Source organism: Eleutherodactylus coqui, chromosome 4 (assembly GCF_035609145.1).
Source record: "Eleutherodactylus coqui strain aEleCoq1 chromosome 4, aEleCoq1.hap1, whole genome shotgun sequence".
NCBI lineage: Eukaryota > Metazoa > Chordata > Amphibia > Anura > Eleutherodactylidae > Eleutherodactylus > Eleutherodactylus coqui.
This window is the reverse complement of record NC_089840.1, coordinates 278660987-278678820: the sequence shown is the minus strand read 5'-3', so window position 1 is coordinate 278678820 and position 17834 is coordinate 278660987. Positions and strand designations below refer to the sequence as shown.

General features: G+C 43.5%; 1 protein-coding gene across 1 annotated transcript in view; it reads left to right on the top strand.

Annotated features, from left to right (window-relative positions):
* The window catches only part of LOC136626723 (zinc finger protein 850-like), a 158991-nt gene extending 151496 nt beyond the window's left edge, over positions 1-7495 (top strand). The window contains exons 16-17 of the mRNA XM_066601730.1: positions 387-543; positions 2584-7495. Coding sequence (XP_066457827.1) covers positions 387-543; positions 2584-4103 — 1677 coding nt within the window. The 3' untranslated portion in view covers positions 4104-7495. The remainder of the gene's footprint in view (positions 1-386; positions 544-2583) is intronic.
* Positions 7496-17834: the final 10339 nt, after the last annotated feature.

Genomic DNA, 17834 nt, shown 5'->3' with positions numbered 1-17834 from the left:
TCTGCAGGTAGATCCAGTAAAAGAACAGCAGCGGAGAGATGTCCCAGTCCTCTTCTTCCACAGGACGATCAGGTAGATGGAGACAAGGTCTCATGAAATCTCCCCTCTGGTCTGTAGGACGGCTGGGAAGGTCTTGTGTTCACTCTTATTATATGATTGATACTTGTAATGAGAAAACTGGAGATGGCCGGATTACAGCCGACTGCAGACATTAGATCTCCGCATCTTATCACTATTTTCTGGTTCTGGAGACTTCTGGTTAGAATAAAGAAGCAGCAGGTTGGAGTTATACAGGAGACCTGCAGCTATTTGGCCCAGATCACTACTGCTGTCATGTCATTCCGGCTCCTCATACTAATTAATGACCTTTTCTGGCCATATAAAACCTCCCACACGACTTCTCCAACTGTGTGATGACTTTTACAATATTTATTTCACAGCTGGTGAATCCGGATGAAGATCTGCTCCATATTGATGCTGCAGAGACACATGTGAGGGGCGATCAGCTGTGTAAAGAGGAGATTCCTACAGATAACCACCCAGGTGAGTTCTAAATGCTGGGAACATCAGAGATGTTATTCATGTGTGATTCTTATCAGTAGATATGATCCCTTTTAATGTCTAACAAAAATACATGATGTTACAGCAAGCTTTCAGGGATATTTGCCCCCTTCATCAGACTAATGAATGAAACTAGCTGGGATGGCACATAATTATAACATACAGATGAAGAGGAGAGGAGAACACATTCCTCTTGATCTAAATAAATGTTCACACATAGAAATTTGAGACTGTTTTGCACACAAAACTTAAAACAACAGACAAACAGAGCTAAGACATACATCGTAAATCAGTCCACTGAGCTCAGGATAGTTTTATGATGTGTCTTATCTCTCCTTCAATCTGCACATGGAAGGAGATGCGTACCATCTATTGGATGGCAACATTATTACAAGTCAAGTTCATAAAAATTCAGAAGTTTTAAAGAAAGGAAAAAACTTTATAAAAATTCAGAACTTGACGTGGAGCACTAGAGAGGCAACAGCAAGACAACCCATAAAAAGGGAATTGAGACAATTCCTCTCTCCTTATCCTTCCTGACTGATTCTTCTGCGTTTTGCTGATGTCCTGCACTAACTGCAGTCCAATCACATCGTACTGGTAGTCCTGCTTTTCCAAGATCACATGGGTGATTACATGCGGATTGCTGGAAAAGGGCATCAACCCAGCATCGGGACCAGATGAACAAGAGGAGCACTGCCAGAGTCCTACACAATGATCTTCAGCAGGCTATCGACCAAGATGCGATACATAGCCTCCATGAGGCTGGCAGGAGGGTTTGAAGTCTCAAAATTGGTACTTGTGTACACAGCACAATGCGGCTTGATTAGCTTTTGCCAGAGAACACTAGCATTGGCAAGGCTGCCATTGGCACCCCCAATCCCTTCACAGATGAGAGCAGGTTCACACTAAGCACATGTGACAGACGTGAAAGAGTCTGGAGGCACTGTAGTGAAAGCTATGCTGCCTGTGCATCATCCAGCATGACCGGATCACAGATCTTCAAACAATCAGGTTGTGAGAAGAACATAGGATAGGTAACAATGAAATGGCATATGTAGTGCTTTGGCATCTCGACTTCTAAAACTATTGGGGTTCTTCCCCACTGGTGATAGATTTTCCAGCGATGCAAGAGTGAGTGAAAACACATGAGTTTGAAACCAAGGATTTTCAATGGTTTCATTCTCACTTGCGATGTTTTCACTCACTGCATGTTGCTATAAGAAAATCTGTGATAGCGCCCATTGTTTTCAATGGGGCTGGCAGCAGCACTGCTGGACCCATTGAAATCAATAGGAGAAGATCGCGAAAGAGCTGTGGAATCCCCTACTGCAGGGAAAGAGAGAGGGGGTGGACCTACAAGGTATCTCTTATATATCTCCCCATATTTGGAGAGATAGGGGGCGGTGCTAGATGACTTTTCCAGGGCTTCCCTGGAGAAAATCTGTGATAGCGCCCATTGTTTTCAATGGGGCTGGCAGCAGCACTGCTGGACCCATTGAAATCAATAGGAGAAGATCGCGAAAGAGCTGTGGAATCCCCTACTGCAGGGAAAGAGAGAGGGGGTGGACCTACAAGGTATCTCTTATATATCTCCCCATATTTGGAGAGATAGGGGGCGGTGCTAGATGACTTTTCCAGGGCTTCCCTGGAGAAAATCTGTGATAGCGCCCATTGTTTTCAATGGGGCTGGCAGCAGCACTGCTGGACCCATTGAAATCAATAGGAGAAGATCGCGAAAGAGCTGTGGAATCCCCTACTGCAGGGAAAGAGAGAGGGGGTGGACCTACAAGGTATCTCTTATATATCTCCCCATATTTGGAGAGATAGGGGGCGGTGCTAGATGACTTTTCCAGGGCTTCCCTGGAGACAAGGGGCAGGGCTAGAGGGGTTCACTATGAGAATTGTGCAGTTGGCATAAAGTGTACAGTAGTGCAGTTGATTTACTTACTGACTGCTCTATTCATGAAATATCCGCTCAGCTACAGTCATCAAAAAATCCATCTATTTTATTGTTGGCAGATGATGACACCAGGAGCTCAGAGGGACATCTGATATCAACAGATTGTAAAATGGAAGATTATGGTATCATACAATATACATATGAAGAGCCTTCCATCATCCCAGATATACCCTCAGCCCTTCACAGCAAAGATCTATCATCTGATCCTTTTATACAGGTTCCATCTTTTGACTCATTACAGACTGCTAAACAAAATGGAATTTATAGATGGAGTGTTAAACATCAACGAGATCCCATAGGGGAGAAACCATATTCATGTCCTGAATGTAAAAAATGTTTTAAACAAAAATCACAATTTGTTGCACATAAGAGAATTCACACAGGAGAAAATCTGTTTTCATGTTCAGAATGTGGGAAATATTTTACTTGGAAATCACATCTTGTTGCACATCAGAGAATTCACACAGGAGAGAAACCATTTTCATGTCCAGAATGTGGGAGATGTTTTACAGATAAGTCAGATCTTGTTAAACATGAGAGAATTCACACAGATGAGAAACCATATTCATGTTCTGAATGTGGAAAATGTTTTAACTATAAACCATATCTTGTTAGACATCAGAGAATTCACACAGGAGAGACCCCATATACATGTTCTGAATGTGGGAAATGTTTTACTTGGCAATCACATCTTATTACACATGAAAAACTTCACAGAGGGGTAAAGCTGCATCCATGTTCACAATGTGGAAAATGTTTTAACCGGAAATCACATCTTGTTGCCCATCAGAGAATTCACACAGGTGAGAAGCTATATTCATGTTCAGAATGTGGGAAAGGTTTTAACTATAAATCACATCTTATTACACATCAAAGAAATCACACAGGGGAGAAACCATTTTCATGTTCTGAATGTGGTAAATGTTTTAACCAGAAACCACATCTTGTTACACATCAGAGAATACACACAGGGGAAAAGCCATATTCATGTTCAGAATGTTGGAAGGTTTTTAACCAGAAATCGCATCTTATTACACATCAAAGAATTCACACAGGGGAGAAACCATATTCATGTTCTGAATGTGGGAAATGTTTTACAGATAAATCAGATCTAGTTAAGCATGAAAGAATTCACACAGGGAAAAAGCCATATTCGTGTTCAGAATGTGGGAAATGTTTTAATGAGAAAAAATATCTTTTAAGACATCAGAGAATTCATACAACGGAGAGGCCATATTTATGTTCTGAATGTGGAAAATCTTTTATTCAGAAAGCAAATCTTGTTGACCATCAGAAAACTCACACGGGGGAAAAACCATATTCATGTTCTGAATGTGACAGATGTTTCACAGATGAATCAGATCTTGTTAAACATGAGAAGACTCACACAGGGGAGAGTCCATTTTCATGTTCAGAATGTGGCAAATATTTTGACTATAACTCTCATCTTGTTAGACATCAGAGAGTTCATACAGGGGAGAAACCATATTCATGTTCAGAATGTTGGAAATGTTTTAATCGGAAATCACATCTTGTTAGACATCAAAAAACCCATGCAAGGGCAAATTTTATTTCATAATGCCTGTCAATTTTTCTTTTTTTTTTTTTTTTTGTTTTTGCCTGCCAAGTGTAACATTTTTTTCAATTGAGATAGCCAATTGTTAGCTTGTTTTTGTGGGATGAGTTAAGTTTTTTAATGGTTCCATTTAATGTACTGTAATGGAAAATATTTGGTTGCAAGGTATTATAATTGTTATATGGATTTAAAACTGCGCAATGACAGACACCATTGAAATATAGCAGGAGAAGCTACTTTGTGTAACTATACTGAGGGACATATGTCTAGATGAGATAAGAATATCAAGGAGCTTTCACGTGTCGGCTCAAGGGGCCCTACCAGAAATATCAAGATACTATAATGTAACAAAGTTATAAAAGTAGCTCATGAACTGGATATATGTGAGTATATATATGTATATGTGTATATATATGTAGGTGTACATGTATGTGTGTATGCCTGTATGTATATAGATATATGTATATAAGTGATATTTGAAATATTACGCCACAGAATCATCCTGAAATGTATTGCACAGATCGCGTGACCATATTTTTAGCTAAGACATATGCTGAGATAAGATAAGAACTTCGAGCTACTTGGGCCCCTCAGCACTCCGTCAAGAGGTTATTAACTGCTGACTTGGAAGTTTCTGGAAGGTATGCAAATGAAGGATTAGAATGTATCCAGTGAATGTCAAGTAATGTCTAAGATGTAACCAATCAGAGTTCGGATCGAGAACTGTGCAAAGAACTATGAGATTTCTTGGATTATTGAGATGTAGCCAATGGACATGAGAAAGGGTTAAGTTGACCTATGACAAATGTTGGATTGGAAACTAACCAATAAACTGCATAGTTAATTGTCCAATGACGCTGCGGCACCCCAATGTAAGGGGGCTATAAATAAAATGCCCAACTTCTATTTGTTGGGAATTACTTTGATCAATCCATAACTGTGGGGGCTCTGTCATTTAATTCCTCCGTCATATGACGTACTGAACTCTAGGTGTGGCAGCCCTACTGCACGGGTCACCTAGACTTCAGTCACAGGGTACACTCTGCTGTCCCTCATCAGGCTATCGCCGTAGCATGGGTCATATGACGTCATTCACAAGATACACTCCGCTTTCCCTAGACGGCCATATATTTTTGCCGTGACATGCCCTACTTTTTTCTGTTCGACAATACAATTATGATATTACCGAGTATGTTCATTTTTTATGCCTTCTTTTATAAAATTTACCTTATAAAATACTTTTGTGTTGCCATATTCTGATAGCTTTCTTATTTTTCTGCCTATGGGACTTCGTGAAAGCTTTTTATTTGCGGCCATCTGTATGTCACATCCACGTGGCAAAGAGCACCATGCCCAGCACGGATGCAGGGCGGTGTCTACACAGAAACACAAGAAGCACACATGATACACTGTTAACACTGACTACACCACTTCAGGCATAGAGAGATGGGGAAACCTGTCCCCTACAGCTTAGGGAAATGGGGGACCCGTGCCTAAAAGCAGGGTAGGTGTCCTGGTAAGGGTGACCCCATGGTCTTCACCTAGGACCTAACTATCCCTGATAAGGTATGTGGAGAGATGCACAAAACACAACAAAAAAAAACAAACCTGTGTAAAGACTAACAAAAAGGAAAGATAACGTATACTTAACTAACAGTGGAAAGCGTTCACCCAGGATAGAGGCTTCAACCTGCTCCAGTTAATCCTCTAACTGAACTGACAACCAAAACACACACCAAGCATACCTGCACACTTAACCGGATGGAATAGCTTTTTTAAAGTATGAGGTATTAGTTTGTGAATTGGCCAAGACACTTAAGCCCACGAACCCACCTACAAGGATCCTAGTTGTCTCGTGGGTCCCTACTTTCACAAGACAACTTCCATGTGGAACCTGCCTGCATTCTGGGGGATTGCCCAATAGGGATGGCCTCATGCTGGAACCTAAGGACCTACCTCGCCCTTGATGGTTAACATTCTGAACAGACAGGACACAGTTCGCACCAACACACCAGGGATTGCATAAAAGACAGAACAGGACTGTTCATACACCTAATCTGGCCACCTGCATAACCGAACACCTATATCACTGTTTACACACAAAATGAAGATGCAAGAAAGCAAAACCCTAGAGGGAAGGAAAACCAGCATCCTCTAGCCAGAGTGGCTGGTATATAAGAGCAGCAGGTGAGGGGATTGGCTGGCCGGAGAAATCCACACCCAGCCAGCTCAATTAACCCACACCTGTGAAGCTATACTGCTGGAAACCTATAGAACAACAAATCTCAGCAGCATAACCTGACACTATAGTTTTTATTGGTTCCATTTTGGTGTTCATATGACTTTTTTATTACCCTTTACTTAAGATTTTTTTTGTAATGGGGTGACCAAAAAAAAACGTTATTCTGGCATTCTGTAATTATTTTTATAGCATTTATGTCATGATAAGTAATGCAATTTTTTTATAGTTTGGAAATTTATGGATGCAGTGATACCTATTATAATTTTGGTTTGTAGATTTTTTTGGAAAATTAGTTTTTGAACATTTTAATTTTGTTAAACTTTTAAAAATGTATTACCATCACTTTTTTTCCCATTCTCTCTTAGGGGACATAAACATACAATTTTTTGTACAATACACTGCAGTATTATGTAGCTAGTTAGCTCCAATTGTAGCCGTTGCTGGTGAGGTTACATTCAAAAAGGCTGAGGACCCCGGCCCAATATTGTGCTTGTCAACATGTGTTTTGCCTGCGGATGTGAGGCGTTTCTTATGCAAGAACTCCTCCCGTCACTTCTGGGAAATTCTGAACCTCTAGCGCTTGTTTCACTCACAACTGAGAATCGGCAAGTGTTTCCCATTGATTTCAATGGGAAGCGACACATCACACTCCAGTGCATATTGCACAGCATGCGATGTGTTTGACTGTCCCATTAAAAAGAATGGGTGATATGTTCCAAGGAACGCGTAAAAATAGTACTTGCAGCAATTTTTTTAAAACCTCGCTCATGTGTATGACTCCATTCAAAAGAACGAAGTTCATATTTGTGTTCCCCAAAATGTAGCCTGAGTGTCTGCTGCTTCACACACTTTTTTAAACTTATTTCTTTAAAGATTTTTTTAGTAATACAACACAATCTATATGTGTCTGGTATCGCTGTTCTCGTACTGACCTACAGAATAAAGATAAGATGTCATTTGTACCGCACCGTAAGTGCCATAAAAACAGCCCAATCAAAAAAATGTCAAAATTGTTTTTGTTTTTTTTTACCTCAAACATTATATGGCATATTAAACACTTAAAAGCATATAAAACTCGATCCACCAAAAGCTAGCCCTCACATAGCTACGTCGCCTGAAAATTAAAAAAAATTCTAACTTTTTTTTACAAGTGGAGATGCAGTTGTAAGGACTAATGTGAAATATTTTATGCCCATGGTGGTATATATGAGTAGATAGGGTATTTGGATTCTATTTGCTTTTTTGATGAGACTTTTATACGCAATGCTATAAACTTCTTAATCCCTTCCGTTGCAACTAGAGATGAGCGAACGTACTCGTTTCGGGTGTTTTTGCACTTGAGCACCGCTTTTTCCGAGTAACTGACTACTCGGACGAAAAGATTCGGGGGGCGCTGGGGGGCGGCGTGGTGGAGTGGGGGGTAGCAGTGGGGAACTCTCTCCCCCCCCCCCCTCCACTCCCCTCTGCAACCCTCCGCTCACACCCCGCGCCCCCCGAATCTCTTCGTCCAAGTAGTCAGTTACTCGGAAAAAGCGGTGTTCGAGTGCAAAAACACCCGAAAAGAGTACGTTCGCTCATCTCTAGCTGCAACGGAAGGGATTAAGAAGTTTATAGCATTGCGTATAAAAGTCTCATCAAAAAAGCAAATAGAATCCAAATACCCTATCTACTCATATATACCACCATGGGCATAAAATATTTCACATTAGTCCTTACAACTGCATCTCAGAATTTGTTGCCTATCATTATTAAAATATCTGTTTTTTATAACATATGCCTGCGTTTGGAGTTCCGAGGTGACATTGAAGGTATGAGGTAGCATTGATGCACAACCTATAGCTGGATAACATGAGGAATGCTAAGATTCAGGGTTTTCCTTGAGCATTAAGATGTTACTATTATGCTTGAATAATTTAGTCCCAGTGCTTATTGTCTTAGGTGTAGAGTTATTGTGTGATGATGCATTGCTATTCTAGTTTTTGCATTGTCTAGTATATATCATCTAGCTTTTTGTTATACTTGACGCGGCTTTGCTCCACTTAATATATGTATCTCTTTATTGGGAAGGATCTGTTATATGGATGTATGCAGAGGACCTTTAGGGGCTTGTTTCCTTGTTGTGATCTGTCTAGCTGTTCCTTATTTTTCCCTGCTGTGTCTCCAATTTTTTATTGCATGTATTTATTATTAGTTAATAAAAGTGGATATATTCTGAGCCGTTTTTGTCTTTTTGGTGTTGAGAAAGATGGCTAACTGAAATATAATAAATAAGACCACAAAGGATAATGTGAATTAGCTCATCACCATAGGGCACAGGTAGAGCTTGATGCGCAAAGAAAGTCTCTAGGAGGAAAAATTAATTAAGATCTGTGTTTCAAGTGCTGGTCTTAAAGGGGTTTTCCAGGTTATTTCTTTTACATAGTTTTGGGGCCCCTGTGCCCAAAACTACATAAAAGAAATATACTCACCATGGCACCACAGTGCTGTTTCAGTAGTTCACCACCACAACATCTGACAGATGATGTCTTCTAGACCGGTCACGTGGGCTTCTAATGTAGAAGCCCCAAGGCAGGTTTACGGGATGTCACAGATGACATATCTGCCGTCCTTCTACTGATTACTGTGATTATGTGCTGAAGACCAAGTAAACGGGACTGAAATGGCAGCAAGAGGCAGCGGGAGTTGAGTATGAGTGTTTTTTGATTTTCATGCATAATTTACCCCCCCACTGCCACCAATGATTTTAAATGGTAAAACGCTTTTAATATTATCCCCATTGGCACACTATGTGAGGAGTCCTACTCCTCTGTCATGTACGTACTCTCAATGTGTGACTTTGGTGCAACTGCCAAGGGTTGATCTATCTGAGCCACTTAATCTTGAGCACACCTTCCACTCAGACACCCAAATGAGCACAGATCACAATCCAACACAGTCCATACACCCCAAACTGTAGTGCCTCCATCCCTGAAGGCGGCCAAGGGACCTGCGTACACATACCCTAAGCGTTCAGGGGTGTTAAAACTATGATTGCTGGAGAGCAGTGTGGGTAAGAGCCACAAGGTCCGCACTTTCTCAATGTTTTAGACTTTTACATAACTGTAAAACTTGCAGTAAAAGGATGCTTGTAATTTCAGTTGCATCTCTCATTGGAATCAATCAGAGCCGTGCCCGCAGTTACAAGTCCCGGCTTCCACTCCAATCCTGGTGTATTTGCGGTGCTGTTAGCAGGCGCCTGTTCAGCTGATCGATTCTGAGCAAGTCCCAGCCAATCAAATATTAATATTAATGACTAGAGATGAGCGAGCACCAAAATGCTCGGGTGCTCGTTACTCGGGATGAAATTATCGCGATGCTCGAGGGTTCGTTTCGAGTAACGAACCCCATTGAAGTCAATGGGCGACCCGAGCATTTTTGTATATCGCCGATGCTCGTTAAGGTTTTCATTTGTGAAAATCTGGGCAATTCAAGAAAGTGATGGGAACGACACAGCAACGGATAGGGCAGGCGAGGGGCTACATGTTGGGCTGCATCTCAAGTTCCCAGGTCCCACTATTAAGCCACAATAGCGGCAAGAGTGGGCCCGCCCCCTCCCAACAACTTTTACTTCTGAAAAGCCCTCATTAGCAATGCATACCTTAGCTAAGCACCACACTACCTCCAACAAAGCACAATCACTGCCTGCATGACACTCCGCAGCCACTTCTCCTGGGTTACATGCTGCCCATCCCTCCCCCCCCCCACACGACGCAGTGTCCACAGCGCACACCAAAGTGTCCCTGCGCAGCCTTCAGCTGCACTCATGCCACACCACCCTCATGTCTATTTATAAGTGCGTCTGCCATGAGGAGGAACCGCAGGCACACACTGCAGAGGGTTGGCACGGCTAGGCAGCGACCCTCTTTAAAAGGGGCGGGGCGATAGCCCACAATGCTGTACAGAAGCAATGAGAAATATAATCCTTTGCCACCGCCATCAGGAGCTGCACACGTGGGCATAGCAATGGGGAACCTATGTGCCACACACTATTCATTCTGTCAAGGTGTCTGCATGCCCAGTCAGACCGCGGTTTTTTATAAATAGTCACAACTCTGCAATGGGAATTCCGTGTGCACCCACAGCATGGGTGGCTCCCTGGAACCCACCTGCTGTACATAAATGTATCCCATTGCAGTGCCCTGGACAGCAGAGCTAACGTCAGATTAAATGCAGGTGGGCTTCGGCCCACACTGCAGGCCCCAACCTGACCGGGGTTTTTAATTCATAGACACAGGCAGGTACAACTCCCTGTGGACCCACAACATGGGTGGGTGCCAGGAAGCCACCGGCGGTACATAAATATATCCCATTTCAGTGCCCAGCACAGCTGAGGTAATGTCATGTTTAATGCAGGTGGGCTTCGGCCCACACTGCATGCCCCAGTCAGACTGGGGTTCTTTAGAAGTGGACACATGCAGTTACAACTCCCTGTGGACCCACAGCATGGGTGCCTCCCTGGAACCCACCGGCGGTGTTGTAGAAGCCGAAATCCAACACGATACCCGGGACATAGGAAATGGAGATTTATTCAATGTCGACATGAATGAGTCTAGGAGACACAAAGGTTCTCAAATCCAGACTGACTTGTGACATCACAACAGATTCTTATATACTAGATAGGCAGTCTTATTGGAATCTAACACCTATTGGCTCATCTTATCTCTTAAACCAGTTACAAGTACAGAAAGTAAGTGGCAGTCGAAGCCAAGGGGGGCAGCAGGGGGATCATCGCTGCATATGTACAAAGTTGTGAATTCCTGTGCCTGAACCTAGTACAGCATTGCACGGTCTCCCTGACGACCACTTACGTCACACAGCAAAAGTTTACATTCTTGAGAAACGGAGATTGCATTCACATGTTCATAGTTAGGGAACTGAAATATTATGTGAAGTTAGTATACAGTAGCTATATTTCATTTGCTAGACACTTATAATTACGTTATGTGTAACCGAACAATGTATGTTTAATATGCTTCAGCCTGAAGGCTGGTAACAGAGAAACAATAGCTTATAAGTCCTCGTACCACATTCCCCCCTTTGATAGCTATTATGCACTTATAGCTTATCATCCTTATTTAGGGGTTTAAACCCCCATAGACTTTAGTATAGCCTGTGTATCCCATGCTACATCAGTGTCTATCCATGTTTCAGTGGGAGAGTATACTTGTTCACACTTGTAGTAGGTGGTCTTATTGTATTTGTAACCCCCTAATTGTCTCCTCTTACCCATGTAGTAAGTGTGGTACACTAATGTTCTTGTGATGTGTGTACCCATTCTAACTTCTTGTATACATTTATTACAATTATTGGCACAAGTCCAAATTTCCTGTATAGCGTAATTCCCCCCCCCCAACAGTCTTTAGTAGGTTCTTCAGTCTTCTTGTTGTCTTGCAGCTGTAGTTAATCCCTCTCCTAGGTGTTTGAGGGAAAAACAATGTCTCTGTGAAGAAAACACTGTCTCTGTGAAGAAAACACTGTCTCTGTGAAGAAAACACTGTCTCTGTGAAGAAAACACTGTCTCTGTGAAGAAAACACTGTCTCTGTGAAGAAAACACTGTTTCTGTGAAGAAAACACTGTCTCTGTGAAGAAAACACTGTCTCTGTGAAGAAAACTCTGTCTCTGTGAAGAAAACTCTGTCTCTGTGAAGAAAACTCTGTCTCTGTGAAGAAAACTATGTCTCTGTGAAGAAAACACTGTCTCTGTGAAGAAAACACTGTCTCTGTTGCTTCCTGGGTTACCAGGAGGGGGCAAGGTACTTGTCTGGACTAAGGCACTTCTGGAGGTTTTTTTTAGATGAGCTTCGGGGATCTGTCAGGTGTGATAAGCAGGCACGGTCAGTGTAGGCCACATTGACTCTGGTCTGGTGGATTCAAGGTCCCATCTCAGCAACTTTAACAACAGTCGGGGTAGACGGGATAACGGTGTATGGACCCTTCCACCAAGGTTTGTGAGGCCTCTGGTGCCAATCTGTCACCCAGACTTTTTTCCCTGGAAGAAAAAAAGAAGTACACAGCAGTATCCAGACATATAGGTAACCTTTGCACAGCAATATTCAAACAAGTAGGTAACCTTTCTCCTGCTTTTTTGGTAATGGTTGCCATGGTTTTACCCAGGGCAAGCATTTGCTGGTAATCGGTCTGCTCTAATCCCCAACACTACTTGGCTAGGCCTCCCCTACATCATCTTAAGAGGGAAACTAACAGTTATTTCGGTGGGGGAAGATCTGTTTCTGAGCAGAGCAATGGGTAAGACTTGTGGCCATATTAGGTGAGTCTCCTGACAGAGCGTCTCTTAGGCAAGTTTTAAAGTCCAGTTCATGCGCTCAGCCTTCCCTGAGCACTAAGGTCTGTAGGCAATGTGCAATTTCCATCTGATCTTGAAGCAGTTGGCTAACTTTATTCTCCGCAGCAAATGCTGGTCCATTTTCCGTACCGGTACGCCGTGTCTTTGAATTATGTCTCTTGGTAGTGTTCTGGCGACTTAAGTTGATTTTTCTCAGTCCTAGTGGGGTAGGCCTCCAGCCACTCCGTGTTAGTGCAGACAAAGACCAGGAGATACTTCCATCCATCGGCTGCAGGCATTCGAGTAAAGTCCACTAGTACATCTTGGAAGAGAGCAGCTCTATAAGATTGTATCCCTGGAGTCTTCAGAGGTCCTTGTCTGGGACTATTTTCAGGGTATAAGACACATTTTCTGCTGCTCGCCTGGTAAGTCTTAGGATGTACAGCACATCTTGAATTAGCTCTTCCATAGTGGTGGATCCATAGCGTGTCCTCTTGCACTTTCTTGACGATCTCCATTGCTAGTGCTGTTGGGACCACACTTCTTCCATCCGAGAGAATGAACCAGCCTTCAGGTGTGTATTTCCCATCTTCTGTCTTCAGCCATTCCTGTTCGCTTTGATTGTAGCAAGGGTTCCAGTTGCTGAGTGGAAACAGGAAAAAGGCTTGTAGTTTGACAGAACTTTTGGCGTTTCAGGAGAGTGACAGCTCGCTTGGCATCAGCTTCTGCCTTTCTGTTTCTCTGTGCAACGAGTGAGTCTCCCTTCTGTTTTCCTTCACAGTGACTGACCCATACCTCTTCTGACAGTTCCGGAATGAGAGGAGAGTGCTTCACTTCTTGATCCGCTGAAGGGACCAGACTCTTCTCTCAGGGCCCCATGAACATAGAGTGTGAGGAAGGCCTACTTTGAGTCAGTGAAGATATTGACTTTCACCCCAGCTGCCAGCTGTGGGGCTTCTAATAAGTGCATTAAGTTCTGCCTTTTAGCTGAAGTTCCTTTGGGCAGTGGTTCTGCTTTTGTAGTAGTCTGTAGGGTGACCACTGCATATTCAACATAGCATATGCCTTCATCCATGAGGCTGCTACTATCTGTGTACTATTCAACATCAGGAGCTTCGAGAGGTGTTTCTCGTAGATCAGGATAGCTGCTAAAGACTTCATCCATCACCTCACAGCAGTTATAGTCAGGGCTTCCAGTTCTGGTCGGCAACAGAGTTGCTGGATTTAGAGTAGTACACACTTCCAACGTCAGTCTTGGGTTTTCACATAGGAGGCCTTGGAACTTGGTCATGCAAGCATTTGTCTGCTAGTGGTGACCTGTGGCATCCATCAAAGTTAGGACAGAAGATGGCACTCGTACTGTAAGATCTTGACCCTGGGTTAGCTTGTCAGCTTCCGTAACCAAGGCCACTGTTGCTGCCAGTCTTCTCATCCCATGGCTGCATTATCAAGTTGCTTGGAGAGATGGGCAACAGGTTGATGCCATGATCCCATCATCTGGGTGAGAACGCCGATCACCAGTTTCTTCTTCTTATGAACATACAGAATAAGTGGTTTCTCCAGATTAGGCAAAGCCAGTGCGGATGCTTTTAGAAGAGCTTGCCTGATGTTGTCATAGGCCCTTGTATGTTCCTGCTTCCAGCAGTAGAGGGCATCTTCACCTCCCTTTGTGACTTCATAGAGGGGTTTGGCCATTGTAGCAAAACCGGACATCCATATTCTGCAGAATCCGGCAGCTCCAAGGAATTCTCTGACTTTTTCTTCTGGTTGTTGGTACAAAGATATTGCCGACAACCTACTTCCTTTCAGCTTCCCGTTGTACCTTTTTCTTGTGAGATATGAAATCCCAGGTATTTGACAGTTGCTTGGCAGATCTGTGGCTTCTTTTCTTGAGACTTTGTATCCAGCTTCATATAGAAGACAAAGCACTGTCTTAGTGTTCTGCAGACTTCACACAGAGGTAGATCCGGTTATGAGGAGGTCATCCATATGCTGTAGTAATACAGTGCCTGGCTGGGAAGAGAGAGAGAGAGTTTCCTTAGGTCAGTAGCAAGAGATTCACTGAAGAGTGCGGGCAAGTTCTTGAGCCCTTGGGGCAAGCGGCACGTTTCTCCAGTTCTTGGGTCTTCCCATTGGAAGGCAAAGATAAGCTGACTGTCCTCTATTAGTCTGATGGTGCAGAAAGCGTCTTTCAAATTCAGCACAGTAAAGCGAGTTGCTTCCCCAGGTATTAGTCCAGGGAAAGTGTACGGGTCGGGCACTGTCTGATGCAAAATAACCACAGCTTGATTCACTGCTCTGAGATCCAGGACTGGGTGATACTCTTGTTATTCCAGGTTTCTTTACAGGCCGGAGAGGGGTGTTCCTGGGTATTAGCATCTCCTCAGGATACCGTACTTCAGAAACTTTTCCAGATGCAGTGTGATGCCTTGGCAGGCAGCAGATGGTAGGCGGTGTTGATTGATGGACACCGGTTGTGCCCCTGGCTCCAGCTGTACTGCGACTGGAGGTATATTCTTGTTACATATTTGAGTGTAGAACCAAAGTGCCATCCTTCTGGGCAGGAAAACCACTCGGTGACACTGACAGCTGACTCGGAGACCGGATACTCACTCCTCAGAGCATGGCTTGGTACAAGGTGGAGACTAGGACTGAGCTAGCCCTGCATTGGTGAGGAATATGGAATCCCTGCCTAACAGAAAGCAGGGTCATCGTCCTGACAAGAACGGCCCTGAGTTGGAACCTGGGCGCTGACTAACCCTGTCATGACCCTAACACCGAATGGGTCATACCAAGCAGGAACACAGGTCGAGGGTGAGACTAGGTAACAGAGAACCTGGAAGGTACACAAGTTGCAAATAGCTACAGCAGACTGCAAATCAATAGCAACAGAGACACTGTAGAAGTAGCAGCCACAAGCTGTCATACACTTCTGAGCTAGTCCTGGTGGATTGTCTTCAGCCCATACTCCTAGCAGCTTCATTACTAGGTTCAGTGTGGTTCTTCAGTGTTCTGGCTTATGAATGACAGCAAACAATTTCCATTCCTCCTGAGGCACTGTGAGTGAGAAGATGTGGGCAGGAGTTGAAACATCTTTCCCAAGTTGTAAAGGCATCTGTCCTTCCGGTTCAGAGGACACTTGGGCCTGTAGTTTTCTCATCATATCCTGTCCCAATTTTGGTATTAGACAGTCCGGTGGATACAGGAATTGATGAGGGAATTCTTTGTCTTCCAAGGTGCATTGCTGTGGTACAATTAAGTGATGCTTCCTGCCTTGTCCAGTAGCTCCCACAATCTGGGCTATTCTGTGTTAAAGAGGTGCTAGTTGTTAGGTTATAACTGAATGTTCAGCTCCGGTATCAATCACAAAGTTCACAAAATGACCCTATTCATTTATTCTGACCATAGGTTCCTGGGAGCCCAGCAGGTAGGAACCTGGTCATCCTCATTCAGCATTATCTTCATACCGCAGAACAATAGGAGCAAAACAAGATGGAGGTTGTGGGCGGGCCTGAATGGCTCTGCCATGTGCTCGTCTCTGGTAGTGGCCATTTTGTGCCTGGCCCCTTCCTCCTTCTCTTCCTGTATGAGCAGAGGAAGTGAGGGGGCAGTCTCTACTCCAGTGACCATGCTTCCTGCACATTCCGCATTGGTCTCCAGCAAAGGGGCGGTGTTGGGACCCCCCTTCTGTACGTATGAAGGAGGTGGGTTGTTCTGGGTGTTGTTCGGTGGTGGAGCTGTCTCGATTGGATTTCTGCAACCCATCCACCATCTTTTTCATTGTTTAACAGTCTTTTGTCCTCCAGCCATTGTGCACTGTAACTTTCTTCTAATTAGCATCCCAGTTCAGGTCGACATCAGAATACTATGCATTTGCTATATCATATTGGATTATACTCTGTCAGAAAACTCACCAAAACCTGACAATCTCCTTTCTCCAGATTTTTAATTAACATTGCTTTTTGCATAAACTTACAATAAAGACAGTAATTCATTTCATTATCAGTTTCTATTCCAATAAAGCAAGAAATGTACCGCTACGGGAATTCTTACATTGGAAGTTCAACACACATTCCCCCCTCCCTTTTTCCCACTGGACTGTCTAACTGAAAGACGGGGAGGGAGATGATGGGGGAAAGTGAAACTGCAGCTTTATCAGAGGTGTGCGTAATAATCCTTTTTTCTCTCTCTGAAAGTTTTATTTTTTCTCAGATTCTGCATAAACTTGCATAGGGAGACAAAAACTGTATGAATGAGAGGATAAAATCACCTTTTCTTTTTTTTTTCCATTTAACAACTATATGTGCAGGCATTTTTTAATACAATATCAGGCAGACCAGCATAAGGTGGGTGCTAATACAGGCTGCAGGCAGATAGCCAGTGGGGTTTGACTATTCCTATGCAATTCGGAGAACGCACCAGTCCTTGAACTACCAATGCAATGCCAGGTAAAAGGTACATTGATGAGAGGTGAGAAGCCCGTGCCTGTTGTGGAGTTAAGATGGCACTTGGGCGGCTGTCTAAGGTATTCTTACAGCAGGTTCTAAAGTAGCTGCTGGGCCATAGCTGGCATTGAAATGGCCACCGGGGGTGTGGCCTGACTGGGCGATGGTAAGGGGTGGTCCTGCACACTAAACACGTATTAAGGTATGCAGACTGCTACTGGCCACCTTAACAACACGGCCATCTATGCAATAGGCAATAGGGAGGAAACCCCCTCCATGACACATCTAGGGTGGAGCCTTAGATGGTGAAGAAGGGCTGACCTTCTTTGTCTTTCACACAAAGCACTTCTAAAAATCGCCATCTTGTCTAAACAACAGTCAGTTTTCCATCACTAACTGTACGATACCATTTACTGAAATTCTGCAACATACATTTCAAAGGTAACACTTGAGATAGCGTTCAAATCCTTGGTAGATCCCATCTACCAAGCTTATTTACTTAAGACTAGCAAGGTTCGTTAGCAAATATCTACGAACCGTGCTATGATAACCTCCAGAAGAGATCACTGTTTTCTCTACTAGATAATACGGTACCAAACCTGACTAAATCACAAACCAAGGTGTCAGGTTATAAGCTGCCTTTTGTTAGAGGCACCTATATACCGAGCTCAATGATCTCACACTTGTGGCATTTATTCATAGAACTACAAGTCCCAGCCCACAAG